A 21,349-nucleotide genomic window follows, 5' to 3' on the forward strand; every position below is an offset into this window, starting at 1 on the left:
TCTTTATTTTTGAACACAGCAGGAGTATTTGGGTGGCAGAGACTTACATGACAACTTTTTTTTTTTTCTTCAAACTATCTGTCAGTATCTTTGTAGTTAAAGATTTTATTCTTGAATCAAGTACTAGCAGGTTTGTTTCTAGGGAACTGGGCCAGCAAAGGTAACTTCAGGTATTTGTTTACTCTCATCGAAACAGTTAACTACCATTTTTTATTGGTTGTTTTGGCTGTTCAATGAGGTATCTTAATTCTGGACCAGGGATTGAGCCCATGCCCTGAGCACTGAAGTGTTGAGTCTTAACCACAGACCCCCAGGATAGTCCCACCATTTTCTTAATGCTTGAAGGGCAACTCAGAACAGTATCAAGGAATATGTTGCCTGTACAGGTGAGGAGCACTTCTCAATGAGAAACTACCTTAAGCTAGTTAAAAGGAGGGGGAGAGTCAGCTGATAAGTTTACATCCTCATTGATGGCTGGTTAGAAAATCATGAAGTGTGAACTGTGTGCCAAGTTGCATAAGTCGTGGCCAGCTGCAAACTCAGGCTTCTCTGTCCATGGGATTCTCCAGACAAGAGGAAGGTAGTGGGTTGCCAGGCCCTCCTCCAGGGGGGTCTTCCCAACCCAGGGATGGAACCCGTCTCATGTCTCCTGCATCAGCAGGTGGATTCTTGACCACTAGTGGCATCTGAAGTTGCGAGGCTACAAAAGTGGTTTGAATTTGTTCTTTTTCTGATCAAGTCATATCTGAAAGACAGTATTTGGGTATACAGCGTAGTAACACTGGAAATAAGGCTGGTTAATCTTGTAGTGTGACCTTGAGGAAATCGACTTAACATTTTAAAGGTGAGAAACTAGCATCAACCTTAAAAGGCTGAATAATAAGGATTTGCAAAAATCTATGAAAAGTCTTAATGCATGATAAATCATTCCAAGTTTGGATTAACAGAGAAAGCTCTTGTGAAACAAGAAACCAAACCTCAGCCCACCTCTGAAGATCTTTAAGCAAGCTGGGTAATAGGCTGTGAGAGGAAAAAATGCTTCTGAACAGAAACTGAATACTCAAAGACTTGCTTTATTATAGTACACAGGGGATGGAACTGATGGGAGGGGGTGGATGTGGGCAAGCACTGCCCTGATTAGCATCGGATGCCCATCCCGATGGCCATGAATGTGCCAAAGGTGCCGCCACTCTGCATCATGGTTTTTCCGATGCCGCCCATCAGCTCCCGACCCCGCATTCCGATCCTGAGGGAGGAGGAAACCAAGATGGGGCCACTTGGGAACAACAATACTAGGAGGAGCATTAACTTCCCCTTTCCAAATTAAGATCAAACGATCAAGCACTGCTGAAGTCTGCAGGACATTATCTCTTGCCACATGGAGTAATGCTAAGGAAAAGGATCCATTAGGATCTCTAGGCAACTGACGGGTTTGTGGGAGGCAACAGGAGCAGGATAAAGTACAGAAACAGGGAAATCATTTTTGGGTGCTGGTTTTGCCTCCATTGTATACATGATCCAATAAAACATTTTTAGATGGTCTCCTAGCGTTAAAACAATGACTGGGGGGGGGGTGGTCAGACCTAGGGTCAAGAACTAAGTGCAATTTACAGGCTGTGTCAAGTGTATAATGAGGCTCTTAACATTCACAGCAGTTTTGTGATAACAGGGCATTCAGCACTGTGACTGACAGTAAACGCTCAGTAAACGATAATTTACCGGGAACAATAGCTTCTTTTATGTGTGAAAATTAGAATGTAGAGTTTATCTGCTTAATTTCTACATCCTATTCCCAGTGCAATAAAATTAATCAAGTTTGTTTCGCCATGCGCCTAACAGGAGTAAAACAGAATAGTCGTTTATTGAGAACTTAATATGTACCAGGTTCTCTGTTACGTGTGGTCTGATTTGAGCTTAGAATCGTACATGATGTAGAGGTTTACTGACCTCATGTGTACTTGAAACCCAGGCTCCAACTTGCCAACGGTTACAGAATAAGGGTCAGAAAGCAATCTGAATCAGAGCTCGTATTCTCAACCATTTAGATTATCATCTGTCCTCCCAGACTGAAGGTAATTAGGAAAACAGTCTCGTTCGTTACAGGGCAGAGACAGAATTGGAAAGTAGTAAAGAATCGGACAGGACTGAGCGACTGAACTGAAGATCTGTTCGGGCTGTAGGCCAAGAGCTGTGGGCTGGGAAAATCAGGTAGTCCCCATAAATCACCGGCCGCGTCCCTCACCTGAGACAGGAAAAGGTGCCGAAGAGCGCCCCCGCCGCCATGCCCACGGCGCAACCCATCACGAAGCCCATCTTCACGCGGTCGAAGCAGCTTGGCTGGGACTGTCCATAGGGACCCACGGCCACCGGCATCTGCGGGGTTCGAAGGTTAGGGAAGTGCGGGCCTAGCCGCCAGCCTGAGACTCCAGCAGGGGCCAAAGAAGGTGGGATAGGGAGCCGGCCCAGGGGTTCTGGGAAATCCGAGAAAGAAAATAAGGGTGTAGCCCGACTCCGTCACCCACAGTGCGTTCGAGTCCCCGCGCCACGGTGCCCCCACCTCACCTCGCTCGTGGCTTCGGTAGCTCAGATCTACGTCTTACACGGAACGCGAGCTGGAGCGCACTCGAGATCCGAGGAAGCGCTTCCGGGACGCGGAGTAGTACTTCCGGGGTCCTGTAGCTGAGGACTTGTAGCGGCTTCGGGCGGGGGGCTCTGCCACCGGGACCATGCTGCTGCGAACCGCTTGGAGGCGGGTGACCACGGCCGCGCCCGCGGCTCCGGGGCCGAGGGCCAAGGCGCCCACTCGGGGGCTGCGCCTGCGCGGTACGCTCGGGGACCCCCTGCTGCCACCTCCCTGGAGGCGCGGAACTTTCTCCTGGGCTAGGCGACCTGCATATTCAGGAGCCTCCCTCTTCCGCTGCCCAGACCCTCTGACCCTTCCTCTTGACTGCTCCCCTCAGATTTTCTCATACCGGCGCTCTGAACCGTTGACATCGCCGCAACCCCCGCTCCCGCACTTCACATCCTGCACCTCAGGCCCTCAGAGCCCTAAAATTCGGCCATCGGACCTGACCCAGTTGTAGAGATGCTAGTGGTCCAGCCAGTAACCTTTGAAGGAGATCTTACCTACCGTCTCCACGTTCCTTCTCAGGGGCTTTGCCCTTTTGGATATTTCCTCACTCCAACGACGCAATTTGAATGTTGTCTCAGCACCCTACCCTAAGAACCCTGTCTCTCTCCCTTACCTCTTTTTTACAGTTCGCTCAACTTTTCCGATGTTCTTTTTCCTTTTGCGTTGAGATTCGCTCAGCATCGCTTCAACTTATGTAACCTCCGTCCAGCCTTTCCCTTCTGTTGTCTGGGATGCCCTGTGTGCAGAGTTGCATCCTCTCTCACCTGGCCCCTTCGTTCCATTTTTTGTCAGGTATAGACCTTACTCCCCAGTCTGCTGTTCCCTCTGATGCAGCCACTGCTCTGGAGGCGGAGTCAGTGCTGCGACCTCTGTACATGGATGTGCAAGCTACAACTCCTCTGGTAAGGATGGAGGGGCAGCTTTCCCTGAGCTGTTTAGTGGAGTTATACTGTAGAAGTGGCAATGCACAGAAATGGCTGAATCCCTGTAGAAGTGAGAGCCATTGAGAAGTGTGTGCTGGGATAGCAATGAGCCAGGAGACTGGAGGCTTATGTTGTAGTCCACTTGAAGTGTCTTTACTGCTTACTAGCTATTGATCTTGGTCAAATCACTTCATTGCTGGCACTCTCCTAGTAGTTAAAAGCATAGGCTCTGGAATTACCGGACCACTGCTTACTATCTGCATTTGGGCAAGAATTAAATAGGTTAAAAGATATAAAGCAGCCCTTAGAATAGTGCCTGGCGCATGATGAGCACTGGAATATTAATGCACGTTTTCATCAACATCCTCTCCTAGATATCACATTGCTTGGCAGTGAAAACACCTACAGGCACAAATGTAAGGAAAACGCAGCGTTTGTAGGTTATCTGAGGAGATGGTGGAATAATCTGATTTAAGACGAATTGGGAGGAGAGTGTATTAAGCTGACATTTGGTTAGAACCTGGGGGTTGGAAGAATGTTTGAGGCCTAATCTAGGCAGGGTCTGAAGGACTGGGGCTGTATTGAGGCAGGTTGGGTAGGTCAGGGGATGGAGTGGGGCCCCAGTTAACTATGGGCTCGAGGAGACTGATCTGTTCTGTTTTGTCCAGGACCCTCGGGTGCTTGATGCCATGCTCCCTTACCTAGTCAACTACTATGGAAACCCACACTCCCGGACACATGCTTATGGCTGGGAGAGTGAGGCTGCCATGGAATGTGCTCGCCAGGTTAGTACAGAGGACTCTAGGAAGTTCTGATGTCAGAGGTTTTGGTGACCTGTGGGTGGCATTTTTTTTTTTTTTTTGGTAGCTATGGGTGAAGGTGGAAGTGGTTTGGGGCTCTTTCAGCAAGAGATTCAAAGAACAGGCCTTTGGAGTCCCTCTGAAGGCATTTGATTAGTTTCCACATTTCCTGGCTAACTGACCTTTGTTATCTCATTATCTGACTTCTCGAAGCTTCAGTTTCCTCACATTGAAAATGGAGGTTGAGGGGAGTCCAGTGGTCAGAATTCTGGGCTTTCGCTCCTGGGGGTCTGGATTTGATCCCTGTTCAGGGAACTAAGATCCAGCAAGCTGTGTGGCATGTCCAAAAGAAAATGGAGATTGTAGTAGTTCCTACTCCTTAAGGTTTTGGGGTGGATTAAATCAGACAATATTAGTGATATCTTTGTTGATATGATGCCTGTGCATACTAAGAACTCAGTAAGTGCTTTTTCAAAAACACCAAAGTTGTTATTAATTGGATCTGGGATGTAGTTGAATATATCCCTTTGTCAGATCCTAGTGGGTACAGAACTGCTTCTTGAGCAGTTGACAGATTGCGGTGGAGCTCTTCTTGCTCCAGACCACCATCTTAGTTGTCACTGCAGCCCCATTCCTGCTGAGGAAACTGATGCTCCTTATTTCTGCTTCTCGTCTTGACTTGCAGCAAGTAGCATCTCTGATTGGGGCTGATCCTCGTGAGATCATTTTCACTAGCGGTGCTACTGAATCCAACAACATAGCAATTAAGGTAAGAGAACCGGAAGGCATATCTGGGCTTTCCTAACCTGGGAGATGGTTTCCTGCCATCAATTAGGCTCATGTGTCTTTCCCAGTCACCCACTTTCATCATATCATGAAAAAAGACATAGACACACCCTCCTCTTTCTAATTTGTTGCTTCCTTCAGTCCTGTGTAGTTGACTCTATCTAAAGTTTGCTCCTGGTGAACTGAATTCAGTCATGTAGTTGGATAGGAAAGGAGGTGGCTCTTGGGTCATCAACCATGTGGTGTTTTGGATGACAGCTACTTCAGAGGATAAATAATGGTGACTCAATCCTTTCCCCCATCCTTTAGATCTAGTCACAATGAAGTCCAGAATACACTTGTAATTGAATAGATTTCTCTGCTTCTTGTTACCAAGTTCACCCTTATATCTATGATTTCAGGGCTGCCTTTTTCTCAGCCTTCCTTTGCTCTCCAGTGAGATCTGTTTGCAGCAAGTTCCTCCTGTTTCTTTAGATGTCCCTGTTTTTAAGTCCTGGTTGCTGTGGTGCTGTCTGCAGACATTTACTTAATCACCCTTTCTGAGATTAGTCACTCTGTCCTTGGACGTCTTTGATGCTAACGAAAGTAAAATTCCACTCTCAGTAATCATGTCAGTGTTTCATAGAACATAGTCATGCCTGACTGGGGCCTGGTTACCACGGTCACTTGTGTAAATACCAAGGCTCTGATAAACTGTGGGCTGCTGTAGGATCAGCCCTGGCTTTATCCCCTCTCATCGTGGTCTCTCACCTGTGTTGCCAGTATTGTTTTTTCTGACCTTGGACTCAGTGTAGGAAGCCTAGGCCTGGGCCAGGTTCCAGAGTCATCAGCACCCGCTGGCTCCCGTTAACAGGAAAGTGTCCTTCCTTGGGACTGCAGAGACCGAAGAGCCATGCGTGTGGTCTCTTCAAAGATGAGGATGGTTTCTGGAATAGGGAGAGTTTTCAGAACTTTGAAATTATTTGCTTTGAAAGTTTCCACAGATTCCCAGACCTCAAGGTCAAGGATTGCTAAGAGTAGTTGTGACCGTTTTCCCCTTAGACTCCTGGATGGGTAGAGTAGATATCTGTCTGCTGGTAGAGGATTCAACATTCTGGGTAACTGAGATAGGAGGAGGGGGAGGGAACTTTTAAATGTTTTCATTTTTATGTTTCTTGTCCCCAAGAACATTTTTATGTAGTCATAATTTTGGCCTAATTAGTTTCATATTCTGCTTTTAACATAGTCCCCTGGGAGGGGTGGGGTTGCATATTTTATTTAATTTTTTTAAGGAATTCATGCATATGCAGTGAAATTTTTTTAACCCTATGGAAAGGTTTATTTATTAATTTTTACCAGAGTATAGTTGCTTTACAATGTTGTGTTAGTTTATACTGTACAGCAAAGTGAATCAGCTATAAGTACACATATATCCCCTCTTTTTTTGATTTCCTTCCCATTTAGGTCACCACAGAGAACCGAGTAGAGTTTCCTGAGCTATACAGGAGGTTCTCATTATATGGAAAGGTTTAAACTGAGGTGTAGATCTTCCATTTCCTCCTCCCCTACTAAACAGACTTCTGTTTAGTATTGTTACAGAAAACAAATTGTACACACATATGCGTTTGCTTTTAATAGTTTCACATATTGTAGCATGCACATTTATTTTTCCATAGCCATTAATAACATATGCTATATTTTTCCATTTCAAACTCCATAATTTTTAGTATACCTATGTTATTTAAATGGTAACCCACTCCAGTATTCTTGCCTGGAGAATCCCATGGACGGAGAAGCCTGGTAAGCTACAGTCCATGGGGTCGCAAAGAGTCGGACATGACTGAGCGACTGAACGGAACGGAACGGATGTTATTTTTCATGGAGTTTTATTATTGCAGTTTACTATTTATTCCTCTACTGTTGGATGTGTTTAATCTCTCCATTTTTTAAGGATTGTGAATACAATGAAAGCATATTTGTCTCTATAGCATCATCTATGCTTTGAAATATTTCCCTAAATTCCCAAAAGAGGAGTCACAGTAAAGAATTCTAATACAGCTATTATTTTTTAATTGAAGGTTAGTTGCTTTGCAGAATTTTGTTAATACAGCTTTTAAGACATCTTTATAAATAATTCTCTGAAGAGTTTGTAGTGTAAGTACTGCCATCAGCAAGGAATGAGTGTATGAGTTTCACTTCCACACTGCCACCTTTGGGTATCAGTATCACCATATTTGTATGTTTTGCTGTTTACATAGAAATAAAACATATATACCCTACCATGTGTAAAATAGATAGCTAGTTGGAAGCTGCTCTTATAGCACAGGGAGCTCAGCTCCATGCTCTGTGCTCTGTGATGGCCCAGAGGGGTGGGATGGGGGTGGGGTGCGAGGGAGGCTCTAGACAGAGGGAATATATGTATGTTGTTGTTTAGTCTCTAAAGTGTGTCTGACTCTTTGCAACCCCGTGGACTGTAGTCTGCCAGACTCCTGTGTCCATGGGATTTTCCAGGCAAGATACTGGAGTGGGTTGCCATTTCCTTCTACAGGGGATCTTCTTGACCCAGGGATCAAACCCACTTCTCTTACATTGGCAGACGGATTCTTTATCACTGAGCCACCAATTCCCTGCTGATTCATTTGTGGTACAGCAGAAACTATTACTAATACAACATTGTAAAACAGTTATCCTCCAATTAAAAAAAAAGAAGTAAATGAGAAACACTTTCCCTGGGATACAAGGATAGGAATGTTTTTCATTTTCCATCTATCATATAATAAAAAATGTATTTGCTCTTTGTTCTGTGTTCCTAGCACAGGGCTTCAAAAATCCTTGTAGTTTCCTGAATACTGGAATGTCTTTGTTATTCATAATAAGCCCCCTTGGGCCATAATGTGTTTCTGTTAATGAAATGACTCTTGGTGGGCCCTTAGATAGTTTTAAGATGCAGGCTGGTCACTCCAGAAGGACCAAGAAAATGTGATTAGAGGGTTGCAACTTTGACCTAGGGAAGAAAGGGGATTGGAGATTGAGTCTAGTCATATGGCCAGTGATTTAATAGTCATGCCCGTGTTATGAAACCCCTGTAAAAACTGGAAAACAAGGGGGAATTCCTTGGTGGTCCAGTGGCTGGGACTCCATGCTCCCAATGCAGAGGGCCTGAGTTTGATCCCTGGTCAGTGAACTAGGTCCCACATGCCATAACTAAGACCCAGTACAGCCAAATAAATAAATAAAAATAGATATTAAAAAACAAAACAAAACTGGAAAACAAGAGTCAGAGGAGCTTCCAGGTTAGCTAACATATGGATGTGCTGGAAGGTGGCATGCTTGATGCTGTGTGCCCTTCCCTGCCTCATACCTCATCCTGTGCATCTCTTCCATTTGGCCATTCATGGGTTTTATCTTCTGTGATAAAGCTATGATAGTAAGTGTAGTGTTTTCAGTGAATTCCATGAATCATAAGGGATTACTGAATCTTAGGGGGCTATGCATCACCAACTCAATGGACATGAGTTTGAACAAACTCCCTGAGATAGTGAAGGACAGGAAAGCCTGGAATTTTGCAGTCCATGGTGTCTCAAAGAGTCAGACTTGACTTAGTGATTAAACAACAACAACAAAGGGGCTGTGGGAAGTCTTTTATTTGTAGCCATCTAGGGAAATATGGATGGGGGGCTTGTGACAGCTAGGCCTCACAGCTGGCATCTGAAGTGGAGGCAGTCCTGTGAGACTGAGACACTGTGGGATTTTCACTAATCGGGATAGTGTCAGAATTAAGTTGAATTGTAAGACACACAGTTGTCAGAGAATTGCTGTTGGACCATACCACCCTTATCTACTTACTCCTTGCAACTAGGATGGAAGTCACTGCTGTCTCTCTGAGTATATTCTTCTTTTTTCCACCACCACCAACTTCTAGGGAGTGGCCAGGTTCTATAGGTCCCGGAAAAAGCACTTGATCACCACACAGACAGAACACAAATGTGTCTTGGACTCCTGCCGTTCACTGGAAGCTGAGGGCTTTAAAGTCACCTACCTCCCAGTGAAGAAAAGTGGGATCATTGACCTGAAGGTAAGAGGGACATGACAGGGGGAGCCTGGCTTCAACCTATGAAACTGTTTCTTTAGCTTCAGCTGGAACTTGAAAGACTAGATCTAATGGTGAGGGAGGGCTTTAGAGAAATAGGTCTCTCAGTGGGACCCAGAGTATGTTCCCCTTGAGTGTGCACCATCTTCCTTTTGTCTGGAGGATTCATTTCTCAGCTTAGTTGGTGCTTCCTGGTCTGTGTGAGAGCCACTGACCACGTATGCAGGATGCCAGAGACTCACATGCACCTTGGGAAAGCTCTGGCCTCCTTCACCCTTCACTGATGTTTCTCACCCTTCAAAAGGATAGGTGTAGTTTTGTGAAGAATATTTCCCTTTGGGACCCATATATATATATTTTAAATTTTATTGATTGTTAATTTTTGGTTGCACTGGGTCTTTGTTGCCTTGTGTGGGTTCTCTGCAGTTGCGGTGCACAGGCTTCTCATTGTGGTGGCTTCTCTTGTTGTGGACGATGGGCTCTAGGTGCATGGACTCAGTAGCTGCAGCACATGGGCTCAGTAGCTGTGGCTCAAAGGCTCTAGAACGTGGGCTTAGAAGTTGTGGTGCACAGCTTAGTTGCCCTGCAGTACCTGGAATCTCCCCGGACCAGGGATCGAATCCTTATCCCCTGCATTGGCGGGCAGATTCATATCCATTGTGCCACCAGGGAAGTCTGATTTACAGTTTTCAAAAGGTATATTCCATTTATAGTTATCATGAAACATTGGTCATATTCCCTGTGTTGTGCAATATATCCTTATAACTTATTTATTTTATACAGTTTTTGCCTATTTTTATTTTATTAATTTAAAAATGTTGGCTGCACCCTGTAGCATGTAGGATCTTAGTTCCTTAACCAAGGATCAAACCCATACCCCCTGCATTTTAATTCTTTAACCACTGGACTGCCTGGAAAGTCCCTTATTATTTTTATTCCAACAGGTTTTTTTTTTTTTTTGGCTGCACCTTGAGGCGTGTAGGTTCTCAGTTCCCTGATCAGTTATCGAGCCATTCCCTTTATTTTATTTAATGACTTTTTACTTCTTTGCTCTGTTGTATGGCTATGCCTATTTTCCCACTAGGCTTAGTTTCTTGATCTTGAGGAGTGCATATTTTCTGTATTTTCATTTCTCGTAATACTTAACATAATGCCTTTCTTTCACTCTATACTATTTATTGTGTCATAATGCCTTCAAGGAGCTTATATTCTAGTGAAAGCATGTAAACAAATGTATAAATAATTATGAATTGGGATATATACTATAAAGGAAGTAAAGAAGAAGCTGAGAGAAAGGAAACATTGAGAACTTCCATTAGACCAGTGTCAGAGAAAGCATCATAGATGTTGGGAGATTGATTACTAGTTTCTTTAGCATAAATGTTTTCATCAGATGTGGTCCCTACATCAGTGTTAATAGTAACCTTGTTTTTTAGTATTTGTTTTGTTCTTTGCTGCTTACTCTGACAACCTTATGTAGGAAAGGCTCCCCGTCTTTTTTTTGTTAAGTTTTTAATTTTTAAATTGTAGATTCTCATGTAGTTATCAGAAGTAATCCAGAGAGATCTCATGTATCCTTTATTCATTTCCCTTAATGATAACATCTAGCAAAAGTATAGTATAATATTACAACCAGGATATTGATGTTGATACAATCTACTGGTCTTGTTCTGATTTCCCCGGTTTTACTTGTACTCACTTGTGTGTGCGTGTTTAGTTCTGTGCATTCTAGTTTCATCACATGTATAGGTTTATGTAACTATCACCACAGTGATGCTTTATTTATTTATTTTTTCTAAATATGTATTTAGTTTTGGCTGCGCTTGGTCTTCATTGCTGCTTGCAGGCTTTCTCTAGTTGTGAGCAGGGGCTACTCTAGTTGCGTGGCATAGTCGTCTTGTTGCAGTGGCTTCCCTTGTTGCAGAACACAGAATCTTGGTGTGCGGGCTTCAGTAGTTGAGACATGTGGGCTCAATACATGTGGCTCGAGGACTCCGGAGAACAGACTCAGTAGTTGTGGTGCGTGGGTTAGTTGCTTCGTGGCATGTGTGATCCTCCTGGACCAGGGATTGAACCAGTGTCCCCTGCGTTGTCAGGTGGATTCTTAACCACTGGACTACCAGGGAAGTCCCATGGTATTCTTTTAAAACCACTAATTTGATCACCATTTCTTTAATTTTGTCATTTCAGTAATGTTATGTAAATGAAATGTTAGTAATATAGTATGTAACCTTTGGGGATTGGCCATTTTCACTTAGCATAAGTCTTCGGCGAATCATTTAAGTTGTTGCCTGTCTTAGTAGTCTGTTCCTTTTTGTTGCCGAGTAGTATTCCACATAATGGAAGTACCACAGTTTCCTTAACCATTTACCTATTGAAGGACCTCTGGGTTGTTTTTAGATCTTGGCTATTAAGAATAAAGCAGTCGTGATCATTTATAGGTTTCCTATGTGAATTTAAGCTTACATTTCCCTGAGTTAATGCCCAAGAGTGCAGTTACTGGGTCATATGGTAATTTCATGTTCAGTTTTATAAGAAACCAAAGCTGCCAAACTGTTTTCCAGTGTGGTTGTACCATTTTATATTCCCGTCAGTAGTGTATGAGTGATTCAGTTTCTTTGCATCCTAGCCAGCATTTTGTGTCATTACTATTTTAATTTTGCCCACTCTTGTAGGTGTGTAGTGAAAGGCCCCTTTTCACAGCTGAGCTTGCTTACATGCTGAGTTAGAGAGGACTCTGTTCGTACTATATGGTCTCTTTACTCCTGATATTCTTAGGAACTGGAGGCTGCCATCCAGCCAGATACCAGCCTGGTCTCAGTCATGACTGTGAACAATGAGATTGGAGTGAAGCAGCCCATTAAGGAAATAGGTAAGTATCATGGGTGGACCCTGACGCTTGCCCACCACTGGGATCCATCTGAGGAGCAGGATTGGACCAGGAGCTGAAACACTCTATAGAATGCGGTAAGGAAACCAAGGGAAAGAGGGCTTCAGTTCCTTGTTCACAGGCATGCTGTAAATGGCACTGCTAGTAGTTGAACCCAGTCTAGTACCACTTGAGCTTCCCAGATGGTGCAGTGGTAAAGAACATGCCTGCCAGTGCAAGAGACGCATGAGCCTTGGGTTCGATCCCTGGGTTGAGACGATCCCCTGGAGGAAGAAATGGCAACTCATTCCAGTTTTCTTGCCGGGAAGATCCCATGGACAGAGATGCCTGGTGGGCTACAGTTCATGTGGTCCTAAAAGTGTTGGACATGACTGAGCACACATGCATTGCACTGCACGAGTATCCTTTTCATTTTACTGCAGTTGGTGCAGAAAGCAAAACAGAAAACCTCCACCTTTTTTTCTCTTCCTCTTTTAACTTTTGTGTTTTAGAACATCTGTTTACTGTGCTCATTTGGAGCCAGAGACACGCACCCTGTAACTTCTTAGGTACATTAGCAAATAGATCTATTAATTTTTGCTTCTTTTAAATCAATAAGGATCTGAAAGTTAATCTGATACATTGAAAGGCCAGTGTTAATGAGGTAGGAAGAGTCTTATGAATCAGAATATTGGATGTGTTTTGATTTGATGCTTTGTGCTTTTTTTTTTGGACCACTGTAACTTTTATTTATTTTATCATGTATATCAGTTGGACTATAATTGCTTTACAATGTTGTATTCGTTTCTGCTGTACAATGAAGTGAATCAGTTGTATGTATACATATGATCCCCTCTTTCTTTGGATCTCCCTCCCACGCCCCTCCTCCCCAACCATCCCACCCATCTGGGTCATCACAGAGCACAAAGCTGAGCTTCTTGTACTTTACATTGGCTCCCGCTAGCTATCTGTTTTACAGATGGTCGTGTATATGTGTCAATTCTAATCTCTCAATTAATGCACATTATGTGGAATCTAGGCAAATGGTACAGAGGAACCTATTTCCAGGCTAGGAGTAGAGATGTAGGTATAGAGAATGGATGTGTGCACTTGCCCTTATTTATTCTAGTCAAGGACACTAGAGCTGAGAATGAGAGAGAGACAGAGACGGAGAGAGAGAGAAGTGATTTACTACGTGGCTAGGGCCAATACCAGATGTAATTTTGCCTCAGAACTCATAATATATTATAGGACCACTGCCAGGTTACTTCCTAACATTGTGCTCTGGTTCTTCCCCTCTGTTGTTTTCTCAGGGCAGATTTGCAGTTCCAGAAAGGTGTATTTCCATACCGATGCAGCCCAGGCTGTTGGAAAAATCCCACTTGACGTCAATGACATGAAAATTGATCTCATGAGCATCAGTGGTCACAAAATCTATGGTCCCAAAGGTACTAGCCCCTCCTAGATTTCCTCCTCTCTGCACCAGCCAACAAACCCTTTGACAGGTGTTCCTGGGACTCATTTGAAACTGTCGTTGCTCTCAGAAGAAGAGTGCTCTGCAGAATGCAGGTGCCATTTAATAATGGCCAGGAACATTGCCTATTTGCAGATTCTAGCAGTTACTATAAGCAGACCGTCTTTCACGGTCTCTTTAGAAAATCCTTTCATGTAGATGTTAATTTGGTTGAGGAACAAAGGTTTTGTCATATCAAATTAGCTTGATAAGCCCAGTTATCTTGTCTACTCAACTATGATTTGATTTGCAGATCAATATTCTTTTTTTTTTTTTTTTGACTGTGTGGCATGTGAGATTATAGTTCCCTGACCAGGGATTGAACCCATGGCCCCTGAAGTGGAAGCCTGGAGTCCTAACCACTGGACTGCCAGGGAAGTCTCAGATCAATATTCTTTGAGTCCTTTATTCCCTCATGTTTTGCTTTAGCCTTAGGGGAAGATTGTATGGACTTTTATGTGTTTTGGTGTTTGTTCCTAGCTTTATTAGTCTTTCTCCTGTTAATCTCTCAAGATACTTGTCTGTGTCCTATGGTCCTATTGGCCTAGGAATATTTTCCAGCTGGAATTCTGCCTTTGCACACCAGCCTTTGGGAAGAGACTGTTGTCCTCTGTTTTACAGAGGTAGCCATCCAAAATGAATAATTCTTCCTCTCTTTCTTGGGTGAGGGCCTGTGGTGGTTGGTTATGCCAGTATGCTTTCTGTGTCTGCAGGGTGTGTCATTCGGATGGACACCCTGTGGGAAAAGGTGTGACAATTCCTGAAAGTATATAAGATGGCTTCTTCTAAAGCAGCAGTCCCCAACCTTTTTGGCAGCAGGGACCAGTTTCATGGAAGACAATTTTTCCATGGACCAGGGATGGGGGTCAGATGGTTTCAGGATCCAAGTGCATTACATTTAATGTGCACTTTCTGTTGTTTCTGTTATTGTTACATCAGTTCTGCCTCAGATCATCAGACATTAGATCCCGGAGGTTGTGCTTCCAGAGGCTTTAAAGAGTGTGTTTTTAAGTTAATTGTTTTTAAAAGCTCAACAGTCATTCTATCCTTAACTAAAACTGGCTTATTGGCTTTTATTGTAGATAAATCTGTTTTGATAAAACTAATTAACTCATATTGAGCAGAAGCTGTGTTCAGCACTTAAATGTATGCAGGTATCCCTCACTATCCAAACTCTTGCTTGTTGAACTCAGAATCTAAACGATTTAGACGACATGGTAGCCTTCACTCTCCAGATGTAGTGTCTGAGCCCTTACTCTCTGAACTTGGTAATCGCAGAGATTCAAATAGTGTCAGATACTTGAATATGATTTTATTTTAATGGGAAAATGGAATGTGTCTTAATTAATGCAGTTTGGTACATCCTGCATTGGTGTCCCCCCACCCCAACATTTTTTATTTTGAAAATTTTGGAGCTTATAGAAAAGTTGAAAGAATTTTTTGACCCCTTTGGAAAGTGATATTTTGTTTCATCTGCCTTTTCCTTTTTCTCTCTTTTTGTAACAAACTTTGTTTCCCAGGGGTTGGTGCCATCTACATTCGCCGGCGGCCCCGTGTGCGTGTGGAGCCCCTGCAGAGTGGAGGGGGGCAGGAGCGGGGTATGCGGTCTGGGACAGTCCCCACACCCTTGGTGGTGGGGCTGGGGGCTGCGTGTGAGGTGGCACAGCAAGAGATGGAGGTATGGGGAAAGCAGTTCCCTCCCACAAATTCTTCCCCTGTGCTGGGTCTCCTGTTTAGCAGCTTCTTGGCATGACTGGGTCAGAACTTTGCCAAAAGAGGTGGTTTAAGAAAACCATCTTTCTCCGAGTGCTGCTGGCATCCTGTTCTGAGGGAGGTGTCGTTGTTGTTGTTTAGTCACTCAGTCGTGTCCAACTCTTTGCGATCCCTTGAACTGTAGCCCACCAGGTTCCTCTGTCCATGGGATTTCCCAGGCAGGCATACTGGAGTGGCTTGCCATTTCCTTCTCTAGGGGATCTTCCTGACCCAGGATCAAACCCATGTCTCCTGCATTGTAGGCGGATTCTTTACCGCTGGGCCACCTGGGAAGCACTGAGGGAGGTCTTATGGGCTCCAAATTCTAGGTCCTTTACTGGAACCACATGTCCAGTTATTGAGCACCTCTGTGCTCAGTGCTGTGGATACAGTGGTCTCCATGAGTAACACAAGACCAAAGGTGGTTAAATGCACAGTTACTTCTGTGCAGAGTGGGGTTCCTCATCCTTTATGTCTCTGAGCTGTTAATGGTCACTATGCTTAGTCCTCCCTTGCCTGCTCCTCAGTATGACCACAAGCGAATCTCAAAGTTAGCTGAGCGACTGATACAGAAGATAATGACGAGCCTTCCAGATGTGGTGATGAATGGGGACCCTGAGCACCATTACCCAGGTATGGTCGTGCCCATTCTGTCCCCGCCTGGAAGAGCCTGAGACTCTGAGCCTCCTCTCATAGCAATTCTCTCTTTCAGGCTGTATCAACCTCTCCTTTGCGTATGTGGAAGGGGAGAGTCTGTTGATGGCACTTAAGGATGTTGCCTTATCCTCAGGGAGGTGAGTTGGACTGGATAGGCAGGGTCTGTGGCAGGACCAGTTAGTCTGACTTTAAGTGTCGGGTTAATAAGCTTCCCATTGTGCAGATGACACACACAGGAGCTTTTGGTTGAGAATAAAAGTCATTTTGTAAGCACCTATTTTTAGCCAGTTGGGCACAGGCTAAAGTTTGCCACCTCCGGAGGGCTTTCTGTGGTAGAGTTTTGTGCCTTTTGTGGTCCCAGGAGATGCCTGTATCTGTTCTAATGTTATTCTGATAGTTCTGTTGTAGCCCTCTAGAATTAATTCAAGGATGTTCCAGAGATACCACGTGTTTAGCCGATATCTAGGCTGCTGCAGATAATGGATTTGGTTGTAGGGAGGTGAGCCTGTGGTTCTCTGCCACTTCTTGTTACACTCAGCTCCTGTGGCATCACATTCTCTCATGCTTTGGCTGTGTCCTTGCTCATGGAGGATAGCCCCCACAGGGACCAGAGGAGCTCCATCCACATACTGGACGGTGCAGGCAGCATCTGTCTGTCTAGCTCTGTCAGATGAGAATGTCTCTTTTGTCGTGATATGACTTCAGGGGTCTGGGGGTAAGAGCAGGACTGTGGGTTTGTGGCCAGAAGCAGACTGGATGCTGAACTGAGCAAGGCTCTCTGTCTTTCTCCTCAGTGCCTGCACCTCTGCATCCCTGGAGCCCTCTTACGTCCTTCGAGCAATTGGCACTGATGAGGATTTAGCTCACTCTTCTATCAGGTTAGTCAGCTGAGCTGCAGCATTTATGAAAGGCGTGCACTTTTGTATTATTCATCTCCTGTTAGAGACTTCTTCAGTCTAGTTTTTTTTTTAAACAAAAAAGTACCTATTTTTTATTTGGCTGCTCAGGGTCTCAGTTGTGGAATGCAGGATCTTAGTTATGGCTTGTGGGATCTAGTTCCCTGACCAGGGATAGAGCCCAAGCCCCCTGCATTGGGAGTGCAAAGTCTGAGCTGCTGGACCAATCTAGGGAAGTACCCAATCTAGTTTTTCTTATCCCTTTTTCATCCTTCACGAGTTTCTCGAGCACTGGTTCTCAGACTTCACTGTCACCTGGGAAGTTTGTGAATGATGAAGAGGTCTGAGTGCTGTACTCAGAGATTCTGATTTGCTAGGTTTGGAGACGTAGGAAACTTCTTGGATGATTCTCAGGTGACCCACAGAGCATGTTTGGAGAAACTCTGTCCTCCAGGGGAAGGACTGTGTCTCTCCATGTCTTTTGTGGGGTAGAGCCTCCTTGGGTATTTGCTGAATGAATTTATCCTGGTGCCACAGGTCTGATGCAGCGTTTCTCTTTGCGTCTTTTTCAGGTTTGGCATTGGCCGTTTTACTACAGAGGAGGAAGTGGACTACACAGTGGAGAAGTGCATTCACCATGTGAAGCGTCTTCGAGAAATGAGGTTTGCACTCTTGTTCCAGAGACTCTTCGGAAGAAACTGCAGTGCTAGCTCCTTTCTTGTCCTCAAGCTGTGTATTCACCCTTCCAGAAACCAAAGTTTGAAAATCCTTGGCTTTCAGGATTTAGAGGAAGCCCTAAGGCAGGAAAGTGGATTTTCTTGACTACTTGCCAGAAAATGAAAAGGTGTCTTTAAAAACTAAAGAACCACATAAATTCAGATTTTTTTTCATTATTTTATTTTATTAATTTATTTATTTGGCCTTGAGGCTTGCAGGGTCTTAGTTCCCTGACCAGAATCGAATCTGTGCCCCCGCAGTGGAAGCACAGAGTGCTAACCACTGGACCTCCAGGAAATTCCCCGTCATTTTATTGATAATATCAATCGTTGTCTTGCAGCCATATCAATGCAGAATTCATGACTTGTAGACTAAGTTTAGGAAAGCTCTCTATAAGATAGGAATTCTTAATTTGGGTTCTATGGCTGAACTTCAGGATAACCCTGAAATTGTATGCTAAATGTTTTACAATTGTGCATTTTCTTTGGAAGAAAGTCTATAGTTTTCATCAGATACTCAAAAGTTTAGTTAAGAACGTTTACTCAGTTTTCTTTGTAAAGATGCTTACAAAGGTCAGGAGATCCTTTACCAGCCAGTTGCTACTAGGGGTTCTCCTAATAGTCATAGAGCTCTATGTTCATGGGAACATAAAGACCTCGGGAATTATTCAGAACTCTGTTCTGGTTCAGTTTGACTTTCAAGGTTTTCTTGGTCTAGTTGGCAAGAGTGAGGTAGTTCAGGTATGTACTGCTTTCCTTTGTGAGCTCCCCAGGCCTTTCTGGGTTCTGAATTTTCCTTCACAGAGTCTGGTTGTATTGCTTAAATATCTGTAGCTTGCTTAGCTTTGTTAGGCTCAGGATTCCTCCTTGGCGTGGCTCTCTCATACTCTCTGGCACACTCAGGGGGCATTTCTACTGACTATGCTGCCAAGTGAGACATTCCTCATAACTGTGTGTTTTCAGCATATTCACCCTGTTCCTTCTGATGCCTTGCAAACAATTTCAACCTCATCCCATTAGCCCTTAGCCAGAGTTTTATTTTGTGAGCCTGTGATATTAAGTCACCTTCCCTAAAGAGAAGGCTAACTTCAAAGAGTCTTGGAAAATGTCAAATAGAAAGGTGCTGGGGGACTTCCCTGATGGTCCAGTGGTTAAGACTCTGTGCTTCCACTGCAGGGGGCACAGATTTTATACCTGGTTGGGAAATTAAGATCCCAGCATGCCATGTGTACAGCCAAAAATAAAGTAAAAAAAAAAAAAGTGTGCTTGGAATGCATAGTGTAATGGATAGAGATAAACCAAGAATAGAATGAAATTGGGTAGAATAAAGTTAACTGGAGAACTCCAAATCAAAATCCTATGGTTGTAACACATTGAAGTAATATCTGGTCTGGGAACGTTATCTAAGTCATTCAAGCTGAACGGGATCAGAGCTTAGCAGAGATCTCTCAGCAGCTGTTCTTGTATGAAATGGGATGCCCAAGTCCAAGACTCAGAAGATCCTTTTGAATTGGAGCTGGGGATGTTGGAAGTAGAGTCATCTCTGGGGAGATGAATCTTGTGGGAATTGGTTAATGGTGATACATATCCAGGTGATTTAGGGCCAAGTTCTGTTTCTGAGAACTAGAGCAAAAGAAGCAGGTGCTGAAAAGTCCATTCGTGTTGGGAGTTAGTAGAGAGGCTGAAACTTCCTGCTTACACTTGTTCCAAGGGTCTTGGTTCTCCCAGGGAAACTGTGTCCATAGCCTCTCTCAAGTGGCTTGAGAGCTTCATGAATATAACCACACTTGACACTCTTGGAGTGGCCTCATTGGAGCTGAACATGGGGTACCTAGTTATTAATGTTGGCAGCTGGGGAGAGGCTAGAGCTGACAAGGACTTTCTCAGACAGCTGAGAAAGACTTGATAACCTCTTGTTTTGGGGTTATCAGAGTAGGAGGTAGAGGAGAGACAAGAACAGATGGAGGCAAGTTAGGGCTCAGTGCTATCTGCTTCCTAAGCCTTCACTCATCCAAATACCTCTTCTCTTTGGCAGCCCTCTCTGGGAGATGGTGCAGGATGGCATAGACCTCAAGAGCATCAAGTGGACCCAACACTAGAAGAGTGGGCCTCTAAGTTTGTGCTGGCCTGGCTCCTCCTGCCTCATCAACTCATGCACAGCCAGGCATTTCGTTACCCCCAGTGACTGCTCCACGTTCAAACCAGAACTGGTATAGCCCACCTGACTTCAGCATTGGCCTGCCTCCAAGACAGAAACATGAGAAAACTGTCTTTCTCCAGCCTCAGCTCCTTTGGTGGGGAACATTACCCATTTCTTTCCAGGAATCCTTTTCTGGTCTTATAGTGAGTGGATGTTCTCATCCTGAACCAGGAGGGACATTTGCTATGAGTTGCTGCTGGACACATCTGTATCCTTGGTGGAGAGAGCCAGAGGAACTGGAAAAACGCTCTTTGTTCAGGGACCTTGATGCCCTAGGTGGACATTTTGAGTTGTTGCTTACCGCTGCTCAGAGACTGACTTCTTCAGATAGAAGCATAATCATCTATGACTTCATCTTTTTTGTGGCTCCAAAGGCTACCTCTTCATACCATCTATAGAATGAACTGCAAGTTCCTTAGAAGGCTTGTCTCCTCTGTGTTCTTGTCCTTCTTTTCTTTTGACCTAATGGAGCTAGAAATATCTGTATGACTGACTCTACCTAGTCTTGTAGTAATTTATGTTTCTTTTTTAAAAAATTGTTAATTTGCAGATTAGAGAAATAAAATCATCTTCCTGTATTTATTCTATGACTTTATGAGAGGCTCAAGGAGAATTCCAAGCCTGGGAATCGTGGGGCAGACTACTACTTGATGTCGACAGATGAGTCTGCTTGCTTATTTCTTTAGTCAGCAATTATTTGGGTGCCTCTCAGGTGCCTGACATTATTCTGGGTATTTGGGATACACTGGTTAACAATACCAAAAAGTACTCTCGGTGAACTTTCATTCCAGTAGACAGAAAGAAAATAAGAATTAAATAAGGCTATTATCATAGACTGTGATGAGTGCTGTGGCAGAAACTGAGTGGTAGAGAAAGTAACAGGGAAAGAACCTATCATGCTGGGTATATTAGGAAAGCTTTTTTGAGGAGGTGTTAATTAAACACAAACATGATTTCTAGCCATCAAAAGAACTAGGGATTGGTGAGGAATAAGAAGGAACAGTAAGAGCAAAGGGCCTGAGGCATGAAAAAGCATGGTGTTTGAGAAACAGAGGTCAAAACAGCCAGAGTAGAGTTTTTCAATTTGTGGGTCTGAAACCATAAGTGGTAGGTTACCAGCATTAAAAGGGGTGAGAAAGAAATTTTATTGCAGTACATCACATGTAAATATTTAAAAATTGAAGTATAGTTGATTTAAAATGTTACATTAATTTTTGCTGAAGAGCAAAGTTACTCAGTTACAGGTATTTTCATATTTTCCATTATGGTTTATCACAGGACATTGAGTATAGTTCCCTGTGAAATACAGTAGGACCTTGTTGTTTATCCATCCTGTATGTATACTAGTTTGTATCTGCTAATCCCAAACACCTGATCTTTTCCTTTCCTACTTGCCTCCCCTTGCTGCTGCTGCTGCTAAGTCACTTCAGTCGTGTCCAACTCTGTGTGACCCCATAGACGGCAGCCCACCAGGCTCCCCCGTCCCTCGGAGTCTCCAGGCAAGAACACTGGAGTGGGTTGCCATTTCCTTCTCCA

At 44.0% G+C, this 21,349-nt stretch overlaps 2 protein-coding genes across 4 annotated transcripts; one reads left to right on the top strand and one right to left on the bottom strand.

Moving 5' to 3' along the window:
- Positions 1 to 1,053: 1,053 nt before the first annotated feature.
- Positions 1,054 to 2,705, bottom strand: ROMO1 (reactive oxygen species modulator 1). 2 transcript variants are annotated; one of them, XM_055436549.2, is made up of 3 exons: positions 2,563 to 2,705; positions 2,243 to 2,373; positions 1,054 to 1,246 (listed from the first exon to the last, which is right to left on the bottom strand). In XM_055436549.2, the coding sequence occupies exons 2-3, from the start codon at positions 2,371 to 2,373 to the stop codon at positions 1,138 to 1,140; spliced, it is 240 nt and encodes a 79-aa protein (XP_055292524.1). In that variant the 5' UTR covers positions 2,563 to 2,705; the 3' UTR covers positions 1,054 to 1,137. The 2 variants fall into 2 exon arrangements, with proteins under 2 accessions (XP_055292524.1, XP_055292534.1); XM_055436559.2 differs by having other exon boundaries at positions 2,243 to 2,471; positions 2,563 to 2,698.
- NFS1 (NFS1 cysteine desulfurase) lies at positions 2,686 to 20,391 on the top strand. Of its 2 annotated transcripts, XM_055436524.2 has the most exons (13): positions 2,686 to 2,823; positions 3,425 to 3,534; positions 4,224 to 4,340; positions 5,041 to 5,124; positions 9,043 to 9,195; positions 11,989 to 12,082; positions 13,393 to 13,527; positions 15,113 to 15,270; positions 15,872 to 15,977; positions 16,057 to 16,138; positions 16,796 to 16,879; positions 17,470 to 17,559; positions 19,649 to 20,391. In XM_055436524.2, the coding sequence occupies exons 1-13, from the start codon at positions 2,727 to 2,729 to the stop codon at positions 19,710 to 19,712; spliced, it is 1,374 nt and encodes a 457-aa protein (XP_055292499.2). In that variant the 5' UTR covers positions 2,686 to 2,726; the 3' UTR covers positions 19,713 to 20,391. The 2 variants fall into 2 exon arrangements, with proteins under 2 accessions (XP_055292499.2, XP_055292509.2); XM_055436534.2 differs by lacking the exon at positions 16,796 to 16,879.
- The last annotated feature ends 958 nt before the right edge of the window (positions 20,392 to 21,349 follow it).

Source organism: Moschus berezovskii, chromosome 15 (assembly GCF_049115385.1).
Source record: "Moschus berezovskii isolate FMDL1 chromosome 15, NW_MosBer_1.0, whole genome shotgun sequence".
In the NCBI taxonomy this organism is placed as follows: Eukaryota; Metazoa; Chordata; class Mammalia; order Artiodactyla; family Moschidae; genus Moschus; species Moschus berezovskii.

Bases quoted from the DNA above. Each gene is read 5' to 3' on its own strand.
- NFS1 (XM_055436524.2), top strand. From the start codon at position 2,727: ATGCTGCTGCGAACCGCTTGGAGGCGGGTGACCACGGCCGCGCCCGCG. The intron at 3,535-4,223 runs GTAAGGATGGAG...TGTTTTGTCCAG, and splicing joins TGCAAGCTACAACTCCTCTG to GACCCTCGGGTGCTTGATGC. The intron at 17,560-19,648 runs GTTTGCACTCTT...TCTCTTTGGCAG, and splicing joins AAGCGTCTTCGAGAAATGAG to CCCTCTCTGGGAGATGGTGC.
- ROMO1 (XM_055436549.2), bottom strand. From the start codon at position 2,373: ATGCCGGTGGCCGTGGGTCCCTATGGACAGTCCCAGCCAAGCTGCTTC. The intron at 1,247-2,242 runs GTGAGGGACGCG...CTCCTCCCTCAG, and splicing joins GGCACCTTTTCCTGTCTCAG to GATCGGAATGCGGGGTCGGG.